Genomic DNA, 24,300 nt, shown 5'->3' with positions numbered 1-24,300 from the left:
TTGTGATTGCCTTAAGTCAAGTTAAGTTTTGGCAGTATGGCCATTTTGACAATGTTGGCTCTACTATCCAGGAATAGAGGATAACTTTCCATTTTCTAATGTCCTCTTGATCTCATTTTTCATATACTCTTTTTTTCAGAGTAGTACAGTTTTCCTTGTGGAGGTCTTTCAATTCTTTGGTTAGGTTAATTTCTAAGTACTGCATTTAGTTTTTTTTTTTTTTTATGCCACTGTGATTGGTATTGTTTTCCTAATTTCTTTCTCTGTAAGTTCATTATTGGTGTCAAAAATGCTTTTTGTTTCTGTTTGTTGATTTTGTATCTTGCTACACTGCTAAGTTTGGTTATTAATTGTAGGAGTCTTTAAGTGTAATTTTTTAGGTCTTCTATGTAAATGATCATGTCATATGCAAATAAAGATAGCTTGACTTTTTCCTTTCTATATGTATCTCTTTATATCTATCTCTTGCCTGATTGCTCTGGCTAAGGTCTAAACCTTAGTACTATAGTGAAAAGGAGTGGTAACTGTGGACATCCTTGTCTTGTTCATGATTTTAGTGGAAAGCTTTTAGCTTTTCTCCATTTAATATGATGTTGGCAGTAGGTTTGTCATATATGGCTTTTATATATGGCTTCTTGTCATATATGGCTTTTTGTCATATATGGTTTCTATACCTGTTTTCTTCAAGGTTTTTATCATTAATGGGTGTTGGATTTTGTCAAAAGCATTTACACTATCTATTGATATGATGTGAACTTTATCTTTTATTCTCTTTATGTTGTGTATTACACTTATTGATTTGTGTATGTTCAACTATCCTTGCATCCCTGGGATGAAATCTACTTGGTCATAATGTATAATCTTTTGATGATTTGCTGCATTCTAGGTCACTTGAATTTTTAAAACAAATAGACTACATTTGTTGATAGACAATTCAGATCTGGCAGAAAGTCTTAAGAATGCTATAGGAATATACTGTATACATGCATGCACACACACACAAACATTTATCATTTCAATCTTCTATGAAAGAACTAGGAAGGAAAATGTGAAGTACTTATTTCATTTGCCCATGTTACCTTGAGATCTTCTATACGCCCAAGTCATTTTAACAGTCAGCAATGTTATAGTTATTGATGTTTTCACCATTTCCTCAATGATAAGAAAATCTCCAATGTATGCTCATAGCATTAATATTCTTTGAAACACACCCTTAAAACAGACATTATTTACTGATAATCTTTACCCATCTTTTTATCAAAATGATTTGAAGAAGCTTTCTGAAGATTATTGTGCTAAACTGTCTATAAAAATTTCTTTGTTCCAAGTATAAACATTCAAAAACTTCAAAGGCTTCTACTAAAATAATTAAAAAGATTTCATCTCCTATTTGCTACATCAAAACATTTCTTATAAGTACTGGATTAAGGATTGACCAAATACTTCTTTCATTAAGCTCAGCAATACCTGAACTATTTTCACTGCTAATGTATTTGACTACAATTCTAAAGCTCACTTGCTCAAATGACACTGACATTCTTAAATGCACTGCAAACTCACTGCACCTGTGCTTAGGTGAACAATCCTCAAGGGTTAGAAAAGCCTTGCTCCAACAGCAGTTCTACTTAGTGTCAACAAATATTTCTGTATTTCTTAATTTACCACAAACAGGAATCATTTTAAAAAGACTACAGACCCATTTCACAGTCACATTATCTTCCAGTTAAATGAATTCAAAAGTTTCCTTCATCCTATGTTTTTTGAAGTGCTGGAGATCAAACCCACAGCCTAGTGCATGTTCCTGTATCTTATTCTTTCTTATTCTCAGGCACATACTTATCTTAATCTTATGAATTAACATACTTTAAAAAGTAGATTGAAGATGAAATGTGTTTTTAGAACTGCTGTGGGTATAGAAAAACATATACCACTGGTCATGTGGTGCAGTATGCCTTTAGTTCCTTAGAAGTTGCTATAAAAAAGTCAAATCATTGTTTTGAAGTTCAGGCTAAGCAATTCCAACAATAAGCCTTTAAAGATTTTTGAAAGTTAAGAAGGTTACCACTCTAAGTCATCTACTATTATCCCCCTTCCTCTATGCAGTTGATTAAAATTGGTTTTGACCAGGATCTTTATGATAATTGATAAAGCCTATTAAAACATTTTAACATAGTTTGGGTCATATGAGCTGCCTATTATCTCATACGTGAAAGAAAAGAAAAGTTGAGAGAAAAAATTAAGGAAAACATAAAACAAAACTGTCTATATTTTTTTTTATATTGGTCTTTAAAAAAAAACCTTAAAATTTATTTTTCCTTGATTTTTTATGAGTCCATGTTTGTAGTACATAGTGATTACATCTATTGTGGGAAGTTGGTACATGTGTATAACACATCTTAATTTTCACTTACCCTTCCCTCTTCTCCCTCCATCTCTAGATCATTATGCCATTTGCAAAATGTCTTCCTGTTTCCTATTATCCATCTTTAATTTTGCTCTTTAAATTACTTATACTTTGGAAGCCAGGCGTGGTGGTGCATGTCTATAATTGCAGCACTTGGGATGAAAACTGTCTATATTAAAGTTAGACGTAAAAATCTATGAAACAATGAAAACATACCCACCAAACCACAGTTCTTTAAAGGTATTGCTTTCAAGTACTGAATCACCTAGAATATTTCAAGACAGCTGTTGGGTTTATCTATGTTTATTTCATTAGGTAATGGAGTGTGAATCCATGTTAACAAGTGCTCTGGTGTGCAGAAGACAGATCTTTACATGTGTCCTCAATAGTGAAGAAGCGATATTGGCTATCTTTTGAGGAAACTGATAGTTCTGTATCACAAGTCAAGGAACCTCTGAGCTGTCTACTGCTATGAGAAATTTAAAGTTTTTCAGGGAGGGCCAGTGGAAGAAAAAAAGAAGGGGTAGTAGGAATTAGGTACTGAAAGAACTTAGCCTGCAGAGATAAAGTAAAATGAAATGACAGAGGAACACAAAACAATATGTGTGAGTGTGCTTAATAGTAAACATATGCAGAGGTTATTCTGGTGTGCATGCTTAAAAACATTTTTTATTAATATGCATGTATACTTTTAATTATAAAGACCTCTTAAAATTATGAAGGCATTCTTTTCCCCACTAAGCAGTTCAATCTTTCCTTTCATTGATTTTCAAAGTGTTTTGGTGAGAATATGAGGAAACAAATAGTTAATTTCTTGGTTTGTGTAGCACAATATAAAAACTTGAGAAGGATCACAGACATTTCTTATAAAAAAGCCAAACAGCATATCAACTGGACACTGTAGAGTGATATAATTAAAGCAGTCACAAATATTCAATCATATTAACAACTCCCTCTTAGAAACTGGTTAAAGTAATTATAGGCAGACTGTTGAAAAGGGAACCAGAGTAATTAAAGGGAGGAGATTTAGTATACATTAAAAAGAACTAAAAAATATTTATGGTCTAGTGGGAATTCCTGGTTGAAAAAAATAGAAATTTATGTGAACATTTCATATTTTAAAATAAATTCTCACTAGAATCTGAGTACAAATTTAATGTTTTAATTTTTTTTTTTCCAGTACCAGGGATTGAACTCAGGACCTTGCACTTGCAAGGCAGGTCTGGTGTCACTGAGCTAAATCCCCACCCCTGAGTACAATTTTAAAACTCATCTTTATAAAATACTTTTATAATGTATCTAAGCCTATGATGAAAACAGCTTTTTCTTTCTGATGTAATTTTGGGAAAGTTGCTTAGTCTTCATTTGTAAAATGAGAATAATAATTTTACTATATCATTAGACTCTGAAAATTCTTAGAAAGGATCAGAGATATTTGAGCAAGGAAGAAGTCCTGGAATCTCTATTTGGTTTCAGCATAGACCACCTCAACAAATACCTTTAACAGTGTTGCTGAATTTCTCTGAATACCAATTTCTTTGTCTCCAGATTAGAAGAAAAAGCATGAGGCAGAGTGTTATTCAAAATACCAGCGACTCAACATTATTTCTGATTCTGTCATTAAATTTGGAAAATTTAGTCAAGTCACTTTTTTTCTCATGGTACTGGGGTTTTGAACCCGAGGGTTTTGCAGTGAGCTACATCCTCAGCCCCTCTTCTCCACTTTTTTTTTTTTTTTAAGTTTGAAAAAGGGTCTCCCTATGTCATTAAGTTGTCCTGGCTAAACTCAAACTTATGATCATCCTGGGATTATGGGCATGTCCATGCCTGGCTAAAGTACTTTAATTTTTGAAACTGATTTGTAATAGTCTCATGAAGGTTAAGAATGTAAAGTCTTTCTTTGGCACATCCAATACCCAAAGGATATCACATTATTTACTATGTTTTACCAATACTTCTTATAGCTATCATGATCAAAAGATTTCAAAGATAAGGACAATGACAATAAATTCCCTAATTACACAATTTACAAAAAAAAATTCCAACCAGATTTTAAAAACTGAGCCATGTACAGTAATTTTTACTTTTATTTTTATTGTGGGAGATAGAAATGGAAATGGTAATGATGACAAAATATTAAAAGAAACCATGACAAAAAACACTTCAAACTAAAAAAAACCACAAAACACAAATGACCTTGATACATAATTTAAAATGAAATAGAAGAAATAAAAAAGGCAAGGCTGTATTGTACAGTCTGACTGTAAGCCAGGAAGAATTTTACTACAACTATGTTTTCCTTCTGTGAAGGACTCCACAGAACATAGGTGTCACAGCTATAGTTTTCATAATCTAAATGATGGCTCAAAGAAAAAGTGTGCTTTTATAAAACAAAATGTTAATGGTAAATTACTATGATAAGTAACAGAACTCCTAAGGATAATACTAGATAGACCTATTTCCTTGAGTTCTCAAGTTGTTGTTTTACTTTGTAACCATTAATAATGCTCCACTCTCGTAAAGTGTTATGTTTACTCAGACAGGAGGGGTTAAGTGACCAGCTTAAAGCCTTATACTAAAATAGAAGCAGAAGAGGATTTATAGTCAGAGCTGGTGGTACTGAGTCCCATCCATAAACCACAGGATCTTGTTGACGTCCCAAGAGGGCAGTAGTGTAATTTTCAGTCAGCTAGGAGGGCTGCAGCTTGGAAAACTGCTTGAACAGATTCTTTCTGAGACAAGGGGTACCCATGTAACAAATGAGAGCAAGTGAAACAAAATTAGAACTGCCAATGAGTCAGTGAAAATTTTATCAACTCTTGACTTTCTCTCCAACTTTTCTATTAGAAATGCTTATATTCTTTCCCCTTCCTGGACTGTCTATTTTTGTCACAATATTGTAAAAGACCTGCAGGAATGAGAGGATTCAGGATAAAAAGCTGGTTGTCATTTTCCAGGTGGTGAAAAGCTGTATCATACACTCAACATGGTGAAACTAATACTTATTTATATAATAGAGGGAAATTGCACACACAAATGTCTAACGGCAGGGGACTCAGGTGCAGCCATTAGAAATTATACTTGAGAACAATATCTAATGATATAAATTGTTAAATTAAAAAGGTTATAATATACCAAGATAACATTTGTAAAAGAAAAAACTGAGAGATCAAGTGTGTATTTGCATGTGTGTAGTGAACAAAAGAAAAGACTTAAAGACAAGAAAAAACTATTATTCAACCATTGTACTCTAGTTAGTGAATTTGTACTTTACAGGATTAATGGTTACTAATTTAAAACTACATCATGAATATTCTAAAATTGAGGATATATGGAAATGCTTTATTAATGATAACCAGATACAGGTGATGATCAGGTTTACAGGTGAAAAAGGAGTTAGAAATTTAAAAAAAAAAAGGAAAACTAGAATTACCCCTTTAGAGTAGTACTGAAATTGAAAGCATCAGATTATAGATTTTTTTTCCACACACACAAATAGATAAACAGATAGAGATATCTGTGTAAAGATACTTGTATTTCCTTGTTTATTCTACTGATCTGGCCTAGAAGTAAAGATATCCAAGCAGCAAAGGAGTTCAGCAAGCATCCAGATTTTAGACTCTAAAGCCATTTTCTAAAAGGAACCAGGGCTCTTCAGGAAAACAGCTGGTTCCAGAGCTAGAGCAAGGAAAGTCCAAGGCGCTAGAATACAAGGGAGTATTCAGAAAACGCTGAGGGACTGTTGGAAGGATTCAGGCACCAGCCTGAGAGGCTCTCAGTAGTGAACTCTGGGACAATCTGAGACGCAAAATAAGAAATAAGAGCGATGCATTGTAATCAATAGAACAAAATGACTTCTATGAATCTATAGCTATATAACTAAATGAATGCATAAAGACCCTGATAAACAGGGGAGAAGAGAAAGTTCTTCTTTATAGTACAATGCCAGGAATGATGGAAATAAAAAAAAATCACAAGAGAAATAATTATTTCAGGAAAATACTATCAATGATGTTGAACTAATACAGGAAATTATAAAAGACACAGGATCTTTATATACTCTTAAACTATCATCCCACAAGATACAGTACTTATTAATTACAGAAAGAATAAAAAAGAACTTACAGTGGAGAGGGCAGGCAGACACCAATACAAATGTGCAAAGTTAAAATTACCAGTGATGGACAAAGGCACATCATGAGCCTCCTGATATGATACCCTAAGAGGGCAAAACATAAGTGCTGGGATATTCTTGCCAAAAATATGTAATGTAAATGTCATAGTAAGGAAATATCAGGTAGGTCCAAACTATGAGACACTACAAAATAACTGATCAGTACTCTTCACATATACCAAGGAAGACAAGCACACTAGAGAGACATGACAACTGAATGAAATCCTGGTACGGAGTATGGATATTAATTAGTGGGATAAATCATACTGACAAAGTGTGAATGGGTTAGGTAGGTTAGCTTATAGGATTGGACAAATATTTGGGGGAAGGCAGAACAATGGTATATGAAAATTTTATTATTGTGCTTTTAAAACTTTATATATGCCTGAAATTGTTTCAAAATGAAAGTTTGAAACAATCTTTAAAAATTCATTACAAATGAAAAAAGTCTTATTTTCATGGGGAAGGTATAATTACTATGAATGATTTTCATTTTATTGTATTGCTTTTCCAAATTATCTATAATAAAGTATATTATTTTTATAATTAAGGAGAAAACAATGCTCTATAGGTGCTATTTAGAAGTGACAAAAATATTTAAGAAATATAAATATCATCTCAAAAAATTCTACATAAGGATAGAGAATGGGCTCCTTAGTATTGAATAGAATCTCTTTCTCTGATAGTAAATTTAAAAACAGTTAGTAAATTTGGGAATTGCTTTATTATACAACTTTTGAATTATTGTTGGTTGTAAAGAACTATCAATGTATTGATCATGCATAATTTAACATATGATCCATTTAAAGATTATAATGCATAACATGTTTCCATGTATAGTAATTTACTTCCTATTACACCTTTTATTTAAGACTTTCTGACCCCAGAGTTCATTAACAAGTCAGCCTTTGGGAGGTGAAAGAGTTATAGAAAACACAAATGAGTATCCAGGTCACAGCTAAAGCTTTCGGAACTTTAACCTCTGTTTGTAAAGTGTGACTAATAAGAAATGGTAAATCATTTTCCTAGAGAAGTAAACCATATGTTAGTTTAACGATTTTATGTGTTTGTTATAGCCTTACTTCCCTTCTAATTTTTGACAGCTTGTGCTTACTCTTTTAAAATATTTTCTATTTTTAAAAAGTAATTGTTATTTTGAAAATATCTGTTGCAGTACATAATGAATGATTATATTCCCTTTGGGGTATTGGCACATGTACATCACACATCTTAATTCCTTTAATACCCTTTTCCCTTCCCCCTCCATCTCTTGGTCCCCTTCCCTTTTGCAAAGGATCTATCTCCCTATTTTCCATTATCTACCTTTTATTTTTTATGCTTTGGGTTTTTCATATAAGAGAAATTATGTGATATTTAAGCTTGTGTATCTGATTTATTTCACTTAACATTATGGTTTCAAGGGACATTCATTTTCCTACAAATGGCTCAGATTCATCCTTTTTTATGGCAGAGCATTACTCCATTGTGTATGAATGCCACATCTTCTTTATCCATTCATCTGTTGATGGACATCTGCTAGAGGCTCATTATAAAGCATTAAAAAATTCTAGAAAAATGTAAAGAAAAATTAAAAAGCTCTCCAAATCTTGCTACCCTGAGATGGCTACTGTTAAATCTCCCCTCCCTCCCTCAGTACTGGGGATTGAACCCAGAGCTTTTGCACTGAGCTACATCCCCAGTCTGGGCTCAAATTTCTGATTCTCCCACCTCAGCCTCCCAGAGTGCTAGAACTGCAGGTATGCTCTGTTAAATCTTTTGATAGAACCATTGTGGCCCTTTTTTAAAGTATATCTTTACATATAGATGTAGCCATCCTATATAGATGTAGAATTCAAAAGTGGAATTGTGTATTCTAGTGTTCTATGATTTGAAAGATATGTAGCTTATTTCCAAGCCTTTAATTTTGCAAATAGTGTTATAATACACATCCTTATACACATACCTTTATATATAGGCTTACTTTACATTAAAAAATCTTTGTCTTTTAAAAAATAAAAAATTGTGTTTATTATAAAAGGCCCAAAAAAGGTATAATGAAGAAAACAAAAATCAATCATAATCTTAATCCCTTTGGTATATTTCCCTCACCAAAACCAGTTCATCCCACAATCATCTCCCAGTAAATGGCAGCTTCTTTCGTCAGCTGCTTGGGGAAAAGCCTTGAAAACATTTTCTCTAAAATTCTTTGTTCAATCCACTAGCAGATTCTGTTCATTCTCCTTAAAAAAATCAGAATCCAATCAATTCTCATTAGCCTTATCTATATTAACCAGGACCAACAGTCATCATTTCTTCCTTAGTCCTAGAGAACATTTAACATATAAAGACTTCATGGATGTAGTTTCAGATTTCACATTTCAACTAATGCTCAAGATGTATCACTTGTACAAAAATGGATGCAGCTTGAGGCCATAATCCTAAGTGAAATAAATCAGACACATAAGCTTGAAAATCACATGGTTACTCTTGTATGAGAAAACCAAAGCATAAATAATTAAAAGTAAAATAAAAGATAGGTAATAGGAAATAGCAAGATAGATTTTTTGTAAAAGGGGAGGCAACCAAGAGATGGAGGGAGGGGGCAGGAGGGAAGGGAAAGGGGATGAAAAAAGGAATGACGCCGTGTTATGTACAGGCACCAACTCCAAACAAGGAATGCAATCATTATGTACTGAAAATTGTACCAGTAAAAATAAAAATAAAAACAGAAGTATCACATCATGTTTTTTGGTAGCATCAAACATTATTCATAATTATGAAAATACTCTTTTTCTTTTGTATTTCTGTGAGGCTAGATTTTCTTAATTTACTTCAGCTAGAATAACACTGTAATAGGCATTTTGAGTTAACTTAAAAAAGGAGATAAATGAATCTAGCTATTTTTTTTTTTTTTTTTTGTACTGGGGATCAAACTCAGGACCTTGCACTTATGAGGCAGGCGCAATGCCAATGAACTAAATCCCCAGCCCTCTAGCTAGCGTTTTAAGATTGATATTAAAGCTATGTGCAAAATGTGAAACAATGCCATTTTCACTATTTTTAAAAAAGTAATTTTTCATGAAAAACCATATTTATGTTGACATACTGTGTCTATTCTTATCTTTAAGTGAGGTAATAAATAGTGGAGAATTTCTCCGTTTTAATTAATATGGAACATATTGATAGATATAACCTATAATTATTGAACCAATGCTCTAATGTTTTCCCTTTTATTTAGTGTAAACTCCAAAATTCTTACCATAGTTTACAAACTCCCTGCAAGATCTGACACCATTTTCTCTACAAACTCTATTCCCTCCTCTCTGAGATCTCATTTCTAACCATCACCTTCCATCTTTGTTACAACTGCCTCTTTGGTTTTTTCTTGAATAAATAGTAACTTCCAACATGAGAGACTTGGTACTTGATTTCATCAGTGTTTGGAAAATACCCTTCCAGAAATCCTATGGCTCTCTTCTTTCTTTAATACCATCTTATCAGTGAGATGAATATCACATAAATAATATAAAACAGTATCCTCCATCTTTTCCTGTATTTCCTTCAGTATGCTTTATTACTCTTTTAAAAACAGCAGTTGTTACCTGTGGATTCATATTTTTAATTGTCAGCCTTGAGGCAAAGTTCTTAACTGCAAAGACCCTTCTCATTTGTTCATCACTGTATGTTCAATGCATAAAAACATGCTTGACACATATTTTAACCTTCAACAGATTTTGTTTGAATGAGTGAGTGGCAATGATATCTTAATGTATTTATATTTTCTTTTCTTTTGTAAATTCTTGATTTGATTCACCAAGTGTTTCTCAACAGTAAATTTTTTTAAAAATCCAAGGACATTTTATCTTAAGGTAAAAGAGTGCAGAAATGATGGAAGAAACTGTAGTATTAGAAATGACATTCATACCTGACACACTCTGAGAGCCTGGTCCAAGACTGTTTTAGTATCAGTATCATAGTCTGGGCAGGGCAGCATGGCTCGGCTTAGATGTGCCTGTAGCAGGAGATGTGCCTTGGTGTGAGGACTGTCAAATGAATGAGGATTTAATTCAATGGGAAGACATTTTGCCAGTTCACTGTTCATATGGTCTTCATTGTGTCTTACTGGCAAATCTGTATATTCTTCTGCATCCTGAAACAAAACAAAACAAATCATGTATATATGTTGGATTAAAAGTAAAATAATTAATGCACTGCTTAGCTTTACCTACTGACTTTTAAAACTTGGTTCAAAAAATCCAGAAACAACCATATCCTTAGACTTATACACTGTTCAACACTATCAAACACATAAGCAAAAGACAGTTATGTACAGTATGTCTGAAATTCATGAATACTCTTGTGTTTACATAATCAACAAAAATAGCAGAGAATCTACTAGGCATAACACATTACAATGACAGTGAGACACAGCAGTGTATCATAAACTGACCGCATACTGGGGAAGATAAGCAAATTGTATAAACTGCAATGAATGCTATCGTATGCTAAGTCCAGAATATTAGGTCAGTTTAGGGAAGCTACTTATTTTAGAAGCTGATAAAAAGTTTTTTTGGGGGAAAAGAAAACGATGTTTAAATTATGATCTGCAGGATGAGTAGGAGAAATAAACAGGTCTGGAAAAAGTGGTAAGAATAGGAATAAAGAATAAATGAGGCATATAAAGTATATTTTCACACCATCATAAAATTAAAAATCAACAATAGAAAGATCACTTAAAAACAAGTGGCAAGATTATATACTTGAACCTACGTATATCAACAATCATGTTAAATGTGAATTAATTTTGAAATTGTTTGTATGATAAATCATGATTCAACTATATGCAGCTTAGTGAAACATGCAATACTATACCTATACAGATATGCAAAATGACAGAAAAAATATGCCATAGTAGTCAAAAGAAAGGGGAGAGTGGCTATATTAATTTCAGATATATATTTCAGAGCAAAGACTATTACTAAGGATAAAGATGATCATGTTAGAAAGATACAGGGATTAGTGAGGACATAACAATCTGAAACATTTTTGATCCAAATAATACAGTTTCAAAATCCATGAAGATAAACTGGTTGAAGTGTATGAATAAATCAAAAAATTCACAAGCAGAGTCGAGGATCTGAATACTTATCTTTCAATAATTGGTAAAACAACTAGATAAAAATCAGCCAGGATATAGAAGAATTGAACAACACTGTCAACTAAGTTATTGACATTTCATCTAATAACTGTTGAATAAAGGCACATTATTCTCAAGAGCAGTGAACTTTTACTGAGACAGATTAAAATGTGAGGCATAAACAAGTTTCAAGTTGTATTCTAACCACTTTAAAAATCCCCTCTAAAAATTCCCAAATATTAGAAATTAAACAACATACTTCTAAATAATCCAAGAACCAAAGGAGATGGGGGGTGGGGAGAGAATCAGAAAGTATTTTGAACTGAATGAAAATAAAAATACAACAGATTTTTAGAATGTGACTAAGGCAATACTTAGGGAAAATTTCTATTTTCTTTGGTTTTTTTGAGGCAGGGTTTTGCTATATAACTCAGGCTGGCCTTGAACTCACTGTATAGCCTAGGCTGTCCTCCAACTCACGGCAATCCTCCTGCCTCATCATCCTGAGTGCTAGGATTATAGGCATGTGCCACCATACCTGGCTCAGGGAAAATTTTTAAAACTTAATGTCTATATTAGAGTTGAAGAAATGTCTTTAATCTATAACTTTAGTTTCTGCCCTAAGAAATTAAAGCAAAGACAACTAAATTTTCTTTAAAAGAGGAAAAACAATAATAAAATATTGAAGCAAAATCACTGAAACAAGAAACAAAAAGAATAAAGAAAATCAATGAGATTAAAATCTTGTTCTCTGAGAAAATCAGTACAATAGATAATTCTTTAGCAGCAAGGTCAGAAAAAAAAAGAGAAAAAGTACATATTAGACATAAGGGCATATCTACAATTTCTTCAGATAGCAAATGGATAAAGACAATAATGTGCATAATTTTGTGCTTTTAAATGTAAAAGCATATAATGTAGACAAATTATTTGAAAGACACAAACTACCAAAGTTTGCTCGAGAATAACCTGACAATCCCTGTATTAAATAAATTGACTTTGTAGTTAAAAAAATTTTTTTTCTCACAAGGAGAATTCCATGCCCTGAAGAATTTTCTAGTGAATTCTACTAAACACTTAAGGAAAAATTAAAACCAACTTTATATAAACTTGCCTAGATGATTAAAGAGGAAAAAAAATGGTTCTTAATTAATTCTATGACACCAGCATTGCCTTTATGCCAAAATCCAACAATGACATTAAAGGGTCATTGAAAAGAAAATGTCTGACTAATGTTGCTTGCTAACATGCAAAAATTGTACATAAAATTTTAGCAAGTTCTATACTGAATGCAGAAACAATAATTACATAATTAACACATAGTTTCTTCCAGGAATGCAGAATTGGTTTAACAGTCTAAATATCAATAAATATAATTTATCTTATTAATAAACTTACAAAAAAATAAAAACCCAGAGCCATCTCAGTTGATGCAGAAAAAGTATCTGATGAACTTCAGTGTACACTGGTTGCAAAAAGACTCCCAGCAAATGAAAAGTATCTTTTCAGCCTAGTTAGTGGCATCTCTCAAAAATCTACAGCTAATGGTCAAACTTAATAATGAAAGAGTAAATGCTTTCTCCCTAAGATCAGAAACAAGATAGGAAATTTTCCTGTTACTATGTACTTCTATTCACCACTATAACAAAGGTTCTGGCCAGTGCCATTAGGCAAAAAAAAAGAAAAGGTATCCAGGTTGAAAAGGAAGTAAAGCTGCCTTTACTTGTAGGTACATCATGAATGTAGAAAAATCTAATGAAATCTATAAAATAATTTACTAGAACTAATAAGAGAGTTTGTCAAGGTTGCAAAATACAAGATAAATATCACAAAGAAACTGAAAAAACTTTAATAGCATTAAATTATTTATAGACAAATCTGACAATAAGATGTAAAAACCTATACACTAAAAAGATAAAACACTGTTAGGATAAATTGAAGAAGTCCATGGTCCGGGGATTTAGCTCTGTGGTTCCAGCACCTGCCTCGCAAGAGGAAGGTCCCGAGTTTGATCCCCGGTACCAAATAAATAAATAAATAAATAAATAAATAAATAAATAAAAATAAAAATTGAAGAAGTCCTAAATAAATGGAAAGATATAGAATATGTTGATTCTCCCCAAATTCATCTACAGATTTAATTCCAATTAAAATCACACAAGGCCTTTTAAAAATTAATTATTGAAGGAAATTGACAAGTTGAGAGCAAAATTTATAAGGATATACAAAGGACCGAGAAAGCCAAAACTCAGAAAAAGGAGCCCAAAGTTGAAGAGTTAGCACTACTTAAGTTTGGAACTTACTATAAAGCCACACTAATTTAAAAAAATAGTGTTATATTGGAATAGAATAGGCTAGAAATAACAACCATACACATGTGGAAAATCAATATTAGACCAATGCTTAAAAGCAAAATAGTGGAGAAAGAATAACATTTTAAAAAAAGAAACAGTGATAAAATAATTGGGTATCCATATGTCAAAGAGGAGGAGGAGGTGGTGGAGGAGAAAGAAGATGAGGAGAAAGAGAAGAAGGAAGAGAAGAGAAGGAGAAAGGAGAATTTTGACCTGCTGTATATAACACAAAAAATTCACTCAAAATGCATCATAGGCCCAAATATCAAATTATCAAACTTCTAGTAGAAATTAGAAAATTTTGTTACTCAGAGCTGGGGAAAAATTTCAATAGAATATTTAAAACATGAGTCATAAAAGAAAAAAATGATAAATCGAATTATCTCAAAATTAGAAAATTCTGTTCCTAAACAGACACTGCGCTAAGAGAATAAAAACATAGGTCACAGTCTAAAAATATTTGTAAAACATGTAACTGATCAGGACTTGTATTCAGAATATACAAAAACCTCTCAAAATTCAACAGTGAGAAAACATATCTCTTTAAAAAGTAGGCAAAATATGTTAACAAGTACTTTGTGTAAATGTAGTATCATTAGTTTTTAGGAAAATAAAAATCAGAATGGCCAAAATTAGAATAACCAACATATCAAGTATAAGGGAGAAAGAACTAAAACTTTCATATACTGCTGACAAGAATGTGAAATGTCTTTTAGGAAAGCAGTTTCACATTTTCTTAAAAAATTAAACATATACCTACCATGTGATTCATCAAGTCCATTCTCAGAGATTTCCCCAAGAGAAAAGAAAGTATATATCCTTGCAAAACTTGTACACTGAGGTTGATAGTAACATCACTTGTAAAGCAGAAAAAACAACCTCTCAAACCTAGAAAAATCTAAATGTTCGTCAATAGTTGAAGGGACAAACAATTGTGTCCATACAATGGATTGATACTTGCTACAACACGAGTAAGTCTCAATATATAATTATGCTGAAGAGGCCAGACCCCACATCCTTCCAAAAAAGAGGAGGTTCATAGAGTGGGAGTGGTATAAAGGTTAAAGTTCATATAGGGGAATAAGACAACTTTTGATTTGTATTTGTAGATTCTTGCCTATGAAAAAAGACTGAATGATGAGATCCCACAGAGACTTCATTATTTGGAATGCTGTAATATGAAATAATTAGAATATTCTATTATCTATGTATCAATGCATAATATGCCTTCTACTATCCATACATAGTACCTATGCATACATTTTCTGCTTGCTTGACAATTTTTAAAACTTGTGTGATTATTATATGCCAAGTATATACTATAAAAATACTTAAAAGGGGGCAATAATGATAGCATCATGTCCTTATGAAAAAATTCAGAGTATATCAATAAGAAAATTACTATCTTAACCCTGTGAATGAAATACATATTTGTTGAATATCTACCATATGCCATTGCAGCCTCCTGGGACAAACAAGCTTTCTAGTGGGGCCTGCAGTCATCCTCTAATCAATCACATGAACAAATGTAAAACTGATTTGGTGACAAAGTGCTACAAAGAAGAGATATCTGGAAACTTGGTAGAGGTTAGCAAAGAAATGTGACCAAGTTAGGAAAGTCCAGAGGGTTTCTTGAAGAAAAGAACATTAATAGCAAGCAGAGAAGTGGGGAACACTCAGTGAGTAGGAGCTTTCTGTCAAGCATGAAAAATGTACTTAAGAGTCTAATAATTCAGACAGTTGGGTGGAGGCAGTGGAGGAAGACGAGATCAGCTCTAAGTTTATTTAGTAACAGTCTAAAATTTATTGACATTTTAGATTTTTTTCTCTTGTTCATAAAATACAACTCCTGATCTTTTACTAAGAAAATACAATAGCTCTTTTACCACCAGGTTTGGAATATATAGGAATATAAAGGATATGACTTAGAAAATATACAAAAGGTTCAATTAAAATAAAAATTGTAGGAGTTTGACTAAAAACATTAATAGTATTATGTAAGTATAGTAATCTATAATCTTGCCCAAATTTAATTATATCCACTATATAACCCACAGAGAGAGAGAGAGAGAGAGAGAGAGAGAGAGAGAGAGAGAGAGAGAGAGAGAGATGGGTCCCATTATGAGTCTTAGTTTTTATATACCCCTAAAGGAGTGAACATTTTTCTGAGGTGAGAATGATTCTAACGATCAGAAATACACTTTTTAAAAAATACTACAGCATGTCTTCTAAATTAAAGTCAACTACATTCATTTGGTGCTAAAGAAACAATGATCTGTTTCAAAACCAGAGGTAAAACTAGTGGTGGTGAACTCACTGAGAAGCAGGGTATTCTGAGCAGGGCTGACTATACACAATCATGCTATTGCACTTGCAGGGTCCTTCAGATAATTTTGATCATAGGAGATTTTTGTTTTATTTTCTTAGTTTAGAATCCAAACACTATGTAAAATGTGACTCTGTTGTTCTATAAACCATGCAAATTCTGCTTGAATTATCTGATTTATGCTTTAATCCCCTTCTTCACTAGGATTGTGAATTTGCTGACTGGCAGTAGGTATCAGTATGAGATGAGACTGCTAACAGCTTGAGTGTATTTTAGGTTGGAAAAACTGCCCTACAGTAGTCACGTAATAGTAAGTGGTATCAGACCTTTAATGTAGGTTACTTGAAGACAGTTATCTTACTAAAAATTTTAAGTCAGTCTTAACAGTGCACCAACAAACTTTCTGAACTAAAGCTTCCTTGATTTGTTTGCAAAAATCTAAATACAATTTAATAAAATTATGATAGTAACCACAATGGGCAGGGACGTACTATGCTGGGTAAACATTTTCAACCAAATACTTATTCAGAATGGTGAACAGAACCAAATGAAGGTCTATAGTTTAGTGGGAAAACCAGATCTCAAACAAAATTGAGGACAAATAAACATGAAATGACAAATGAACATATACAACAAGGAAGAGATTCATATAACAATGGATCAGAGGAAGGTATCTTTGGGAAGGTTATTACTGAGCTGAAAGACAGTAAACTTTTTTAAAGATAAAGGAAGGGCCCATACGTTAAGTTGCAAATCTAATGGAAAAAAGGGGAGTAACTCAGTATAAGAAACTGCTCTCCGGAGGGTCTACCATTACACCACTACTTTTCAAACAATAGGTTATGTTTACATGTACACTTGATGATAAAACATAATCCAAAAGTGCCTACATTGATTTTATTACTAAATATATGCTTTTGGTAAAGTTTTTTTTATTATCAAATGGGATACAGACAACAGTCAGTTCTGAGATATTCAAAGGAGTTAACATTGGCTTATAAATGCTTATAAAATACCAACTTAACATTAGTTTCTGAAGTTACAAATTATCCATAATAAAGTTTCCATGAAAAGCTACTATTTCTTTCAAAGATCCTTCTTTTTCTGCTTCTAATGTTTAAATTAAAGGAAATCTAAAGAATGTGGTAATAATTCATCCTCTTAGAGAAATTATCAATCATAAGGGCAGGTTAACAGGTAGATCTTCAACTCTGCCATTAATAAGCTATATTACTTTCTGAAAGTAACTATACCTTCCCAATTCCTTGACTTAAATTGGGGTTTAGTGTGAAATCTCAGTGTGATAGTGTTTACAAAACACTTAAATCACAGATAGATTTGCTACAAATGGCAGACACTAAAATAGCAATAATAATTCCCATGTCTGATATAAAACAGCATTTTAACTGAGTTTTAAGATTCGATTAAGTGACTTTTGTTTTATAGCTATCAATGTTACACTTTGTCTATAACTATGCAAATATACTGTACATGAAATAAAATTTAACTGACATTTAATAATAATTGCTAAATATTATTAAAAAAACAAGATTCTTTAACTTAGGCTTTACTAGTAGCTGTATATTCACTTTATTTCAGTACTCATACAATTTCTATGTAATTATATCACTGAAAATATTGGTTCTTTGAAAGACAATGTATAAGAGACAGTAAAATTAAAGATAAAATATTCTGTAATTGTTTTCTCCTGAACTTTGTTCTAGAATTGTTACTGTGAGCTTTAGTTTCCAATCTTCAATTAGGTTTCATTTAAGTCCATACTAATTAAATGTTCAAAAAAGTACTACAATGGGTAATAAGGAAATATGCTCTTTCAATGTACCTTAGTGGAACTAACTCAAAATACTTTGGAAAGACAGGGAAAATGAAAGAATCATTTATACTATACATCTGGAAGGAAAAGTTACATTACTTTGAAATTCTAATTAAAATTGAAATGCTATGAAGCACATGTATAAAATACAGTATTACTGATTTTAGATCAATGGATAAAAATATTATCAATGGGCTTTTTGTTACTGTTTGGTAATGGTTTGATTACGGACTCCAGAAGATGACTTAAAATAGAGATTGACTGACGACGACTGCTACTTCATCCTCAATTGCTGGGCCAGACTCTCCTGTGAAAACCACGGTCATTTATGCCTGGAATTCCATTTCACAATTTTTGTCAAATCTTTAGACTGTGACACGCTTGCTTCACCACTTTACTTAGCTTTTACATTCCTCAAATATTTTATTCTAGATATTTTAGAATATTTACAAAGGAGATAGCAATCTTAGCAGCAGGAAAGAGAGTTAGTAAAATAATCAAAATCCTTGGTTAAAAACAAACAGGCAAACTAAAAACCTTTTCAGTACTTCTTCAGTAGGACACTCTATTTACCTCCAAATTACTCCTCTAATTTTAAACAACTTGTTCAGTTAATTTCCTGTGTGTGATCACTGACTATAAGTGAGGTTCATTTTCTTATCTGCATCATGTAGGTAATTAAAGGAAATTGAAAGTGGGTAGTGAAGCTTTTATGCAACTGGGATTGAAGCTGAATGGAGGGCAGCGAGGTCAATGGAGTCCATTATATTTTTATGTGAGAGGCTGGTTTGTCTGCCCTGTCCTTGTTTATTTAGTGAAGGCTGGACTGACTACTAACTGCAAATCTGTGTCTCTGATTTGCCCAGCTGTCCCTGAATAAAGACATCTTCCTCTGAAAGTGCTGGATGACAGTGATTGACAACCTATGATGAACTCTGCTTGTAACCCCCTGCTACTGTTTTTAGATTACAAAAGAAAAAAACAGACTAAAGAAACATCCTTTACAATCACATCAAATGGTCCCTGCTGTGCACTCAACACTTTACATTTTATTTCCCTTTTCATTAAAAACCTCAATCTGTTCTACAAATGCCATAAACTCAGCTACTCCACATAAAGTATAAAGAAAAAAGTATATTTGCTACTTCATTTTGCTTCTGTGTTTACACTGATTTTGAGTTTTTTGGAGATATACATTCCTATACAAATGGTTTATTCGCATGATGTCACATGAATTACTTGCTTGTTCTACACCTGGCAAATCTACACTAAGGAGTTAGGTCTTACAGTGATCAGCTGGCCCTTGGGTTTAGTTAGGATTCAGGGAGCAAATCTTACTGAGGTTTGTGGCCCTTAGATACATTGACTGCATAACTTTACCTTTCAAGTTTGTTAAAATGAGAAACTAACAAATACTTATAATTGACTTAGACATTTACTTTACTGAAAATTTTATGAACAAATCAACATTGCCTGTGTGTGTGTTTATACACACTGGAACATACACTGTTTCTCCCAGGTGCAGTAACTGTTAAGAGCCTGCTTTACCTAAGCAATTGCAGACAGGAGAGGAAAGACACCACGAGAGTGGGTTCATGCTTGGTCTCGTGTAAATATTATGTAACAGTAAACTAGTACTTTAATGTCACTGCACACATCACTGCCTGTGCTGAACTCACTTAACAGTAGATAAGAGGGCACTTGTAGAGTGGTGATGGCAGCCTGATCGGTGTGAGAGAGGAAAGAAGCTTTATGTTATAACTTAATCTCCATCATGGGAAAAGTAAAACTTATAAAGTTAATGAGTTCTAGACTTTAAGTAGCACTTGATTAATTTGTAACATTCTGAGGTGTTAAAACAAACCAAAATTAGTTTCTCACATTCCAGTGCTGTCTTTTGGCCACTGAAGCTTTAGAATAGCATTTCAGTAAATTTCCCTTATAGGAACCCCATTCAATTTCTGTGATTTCTGAAGTATTAAATTAATTGAATATTATGTATTTTGTAATGAGAACATTTGAAAAATAATCTGGCATTTACCAAGCCAGGTCTAGGCACATCAGGGGATAAGAAAATATGCCCCATACTATCTTTGCTTATTAAATCACACTGCCTTTCTATCAACAGTTAATCTATGTAACTTTTCCTGTATATTATCAAACATATATAAACAGTATTGTTTGAAAATTTAAGGTTTGTACTTTTAATAGAATCATCTATTCAAACTGAATAAATCATACACTTTCATCCTGAACAAAATGAACTTTTTTTCCCCTTTTTTTGGTACCAGGGATCAAGCTCAGGACCTTGAGGTTGCGAGGCAGGCATAGTGCCACTGAGCTAAATCCCTAGCCCCCAAAATGAACTTTTAAAATAAAAGATTTATAAATTAGACTTACATGGTATTTGTACTGATCACAAAATTGTGTAAGGTATACATTAGGCATAAAGTTAATTGTCCAGTTTGAAGAAAAAAGTAGAAGAGCCCTAGGTTAGGAAGCATTTTTTATAAAATGATAAAATTAAAATATGGTTAAATAACAATAAATTAGTTTTCTAATGTGAATATAATTTATATCATAATAGAGTATTTCATTATATGCAGACGGCAAAATATAAATACTGATGGATATGACAATTTCTCATGGTATCTATGTGTGTTGCTTTCAGGGCGATGTGAATATATGTGTCTGGTTTGTATCAATGTTTTAAACTTATACAATTATTATATGTTGCTATTAATCTCAGTATCCCTTTTAAGGATTCAAACCCAATAGCTTCAAGATTTGTATTTCTTAAAAGGAAAATATCTAAACTTGGACATGTGTTTGGACTTCAACCAATTGAGGGCAAGCACAGAATCATTTGCCAAAAATAAATATGAATGAGAAATAATACCTATTCTTTTCATTGTAAGAAAGACTACCTGGTTAACAGCTGGATTTTAAGGGATCTTACAATAGTGGGTACCAGCAGGTTTGTAGTACTTAAAAAATAATTTCAGTGGTAAGGATTCTGTTAGAAACTTCTATTTCCCAGGATTTATAGCTAAGCCCTTAAAAAATTGCTCTTTGATGAAACTTAAAAAAATTCCTCAGTTTTCAAGGATATAATAAAAATGCCTTATAGCTTAACAACGTTTAGATGTTTTCCTTTTAAGAATACAAATCTTGAGGCTATTAGGTTTTAATTCTAAAAGAGGATACTGAGATGAATAGCAATATATAATAATTGTATAAAGCTAAAAGTCACATGCTACAATTGTTCTTAAAAATGAAATAAACTTTTTTCTTGTTACTTTGCTTCTGCAGTTAAAACTTCACATATTTGTAAGAGGTGACTCTCTTCATAACTGGCATTTCTATAGGCTATGAGGCTACATCAAACATAAAACAAGCAAACAACAACAACAACAAAAATTAAATCCAAAGAGGAAAGGATTAAGGCATATCAGTAAAACATTTCTAACCTATCTAATATTTACTGGATATTTTAGTTCTGGGAGTTAAGAAATATATGTACAAAGAACTAAATAAATCTGAAATTGAAATACCACACAGATCAATATACAGAAATGTCACAAGATAATATAGTAGCAATTACAAGTAAATGAAATATGTAACTGTTATTTAGGAAATAATCAGAGTCTCAGCTGAGGGATATTTTAAGAGGGAGCTGAGTCAAGGTAAATGGATGAATGTCAGACACATTTTCCAGTTAACATTCATAAGCAAATGTACAAGGCTGAGAATCTACACAGTGTATTTATTTATTTATTTATTTATTTTGGGGGGGAGTACGGGGGATCAAACTCGGGTCCTTGTGCTTGCGCAGCAGGCAGCGAAACCACTGAGCAAAATCCCCGATATACACATTGAATTTAAAGGAAACAATAAGAAGATTAATCAAAAGAAAGAAGAGGAAATCATTTGTAAGAGTCTAACGGGTGGTGCAGATAAGACTGCAGGGCGTCTTGACAATTAGGTAAGCAAACAGTACTTTATTATATACCTAATTTTAAGCTGTGGAGAGGAGAAATGATGTTTTACAACAGACTGATTAGGAAGGGTAACATGGTAGATTAAGGAGAAAGAAACTGAGGTTAGAAGGTTTTTCAGGAGACTGCTTGGCACAGTTGATCAAGAAAAGTGTGAGGAGAACAGAGAAAACTTTTTAAAGGGAGAGATTTGGGAAAAATTGATAAAATAAGGACAGAATGAACTTGGTAGTAAGTTTAGTATGTGAAATTGGGAAGGAGGGAAGAAGGTGTTACAAATTACCAAGGCCTTCATCCTGGAGATAGGAAAGGATGAGAATACAACTGACAAAACAACAAAAATGAATCTCTGAGCAGGATGAAGAACAAGATTTTAGATACCAAGTTTGGTAATGGAGGGATGAAGTGGGAATGTCTACTGAGAATGCAGAAGTATGGAACTATAGTTGAAAAAGAGAGACCATGACTGACTGACTATGCTATGTGATTCATCTGCTGAAAGGCAATATGTAAAGCTATAATTGTGGTACAACCTGAAGAAGTTACTACTGTACATAGCAAAGCAGATAACCAAGAAAGCTTGGAGAGCAACTAGAGGTAGGCACAGGAAAATGAGCTAATGACAAAGCATTAAAAAAAAACAAACGATAAGATATGAGAGTATTTTTTAAGGATGATAACAGTATCAAGAAATAATAATATTGTTAAATACTTAAAAAAGAGAAAAAGACCAAAGCAATGTACCTTAAGATTATAGCACTAGTATTTAGGAGGATGCCATAGACCTCTAAATATTTTGGACAATGGTAATTCATAATACAGAAAGTTAAGAATAAATGGATGGAAAAGAAATAGAACATGTTGAGATCTCCTTTAAAAAAACTTTTGGCAATGAAGCAATTTGAGATCTCCTTTAAAAAATTTTTGGCAATGGATGGAAGACAGAACATAAGAGTAATTTGAGGTGAATAAAGAAGCATCTTCTTGTTCACAGAATAAGTTAGTTTGCAAGGACTTTTTTTTTTTTTTCAAACAAAGTTAAAGTTTATGAGAAAAACTATCATGAAAGGCCACTGAAAAAATTTCTACCACAAAGGAATTAAGAGAAAATTAAGAGGTGTAAAGACAGCTTGTGAGAGCCAAGATATATTACAGATATATAACATTTTATTTATCTGTTCTTCAATTGCTGGATATTTGGTTTCTTTCCACATTGGGGCTATTAAAGAATAAATCTGCTATGACCATTTGTGTAGAAGTTTTTGTTCGAAAACATGTTTCACAGACCTGAGGACCAGTGGAACAGATTAGAAGATGCAGAAACAACACCAGACACACTCAGCCATCTCATCTTTGATAAAGGAGCCAAACACCCTCACTGGAGGAAAGATAGCCCTTTAATAAATGGTGCTGGAAAAATTGGGCTTCAACTTGCCAAAGATTAAAACTAGACCTGTGTCTCTCGCCATGCACTAAACTAAAATCAAAATGGATTAAAGATTTAAATATTAAAATAGAAACTCTGAACCAGTTGGAACAGGGCTTAGGTAGAACCCTTGAAGACATCGGTGTAGGAAAAGATTTTATAAACAAAACCTCAGTTGCCGTGAACTAGCACAAACAATCAACAAGTGGGATCTCTTCTTATTAAAAAACTTCTGCACAGCAAGAGAAACCACCAGCAGTGTGAAGAGACCAACCCACAATGTGGGAAAAAATCTTCACCTGCTTTTCCTCAGACAAAGGTCTACTATCTCGAATCTATAAAGAACTTAAAAAGATCAGACCTCCCAAATTTAAAGACCCAATCCAAAAATGGGCATCTGAAATGAACAGACATTTCTCACACAAAGAAGTAGAAATAGCAAATAAATACATGAAAAAATGTTCAACATCACTGGTCATTCGAGAGATGCAAATGAAAACAACGCTGAGATTCCACCTCACTCCAGAAAGAATGGCTGCTATCATGAAATCAACCAATAACAAATGCTGGAGGGGCTGTGGGGAAAAAGGAACCCTGCTCCACTGCTGGTGGGAGTGTAGACTGGTGCAACCACTGTGGAAATCAGT

At 32.8% G+C, this 24,300-nt stretch overlaps 1 protein-coding gene across 4 annotated transcripts in view; it reads right to left on the bottom strand.

Annotated features, from left to right (window-relative positions):
* Positions 1-24,300, bottom strand: part of Ascc3 (activating signal cointegrator 1 complex subunit 3) — a 320,418-nt gene that overhangs the window by 22,716 nt on the left and 273,402 nt on the right. For 3 of the 4 annotated variants that reach the window (XM_004862476.4, XM_021242706.2, XM_004862477.4), the window contains one exon: positions 10,504-10,728. In XM_004862476.4, coding sequence (XP_004862533.1) covers positions 10,504-10,728 — 225 coding nt within the window. Of the gene's footprint in view, positions 1-10,503; positions 10,729-24,300 lie in introns of those variants that run through there. The other variant, XR_002388709.2, reaches the window with a different exon arrangement.

The sequence above is a fragment of the Heterocephalus glaber genome, unplaced genomic scaffold, assembly GCF_053883595.1.
Source record: "Heterocephalus glaber isolate CG9 unplaced genomic scaffold, H.glaber_assembly_v1.0 deba00001523, whole genome shotgun sequence".
NCBI lineage: Eukaryota > Metazoa > Chordata > Mammalia > Rodentia > Bathyergidae > Heterocephalus > Heterocephalus glaber.
Note: the sequence above shows the minus strand (reverse complement) of the source record. Positions and strands in the feature narration are given on the sequence as shown.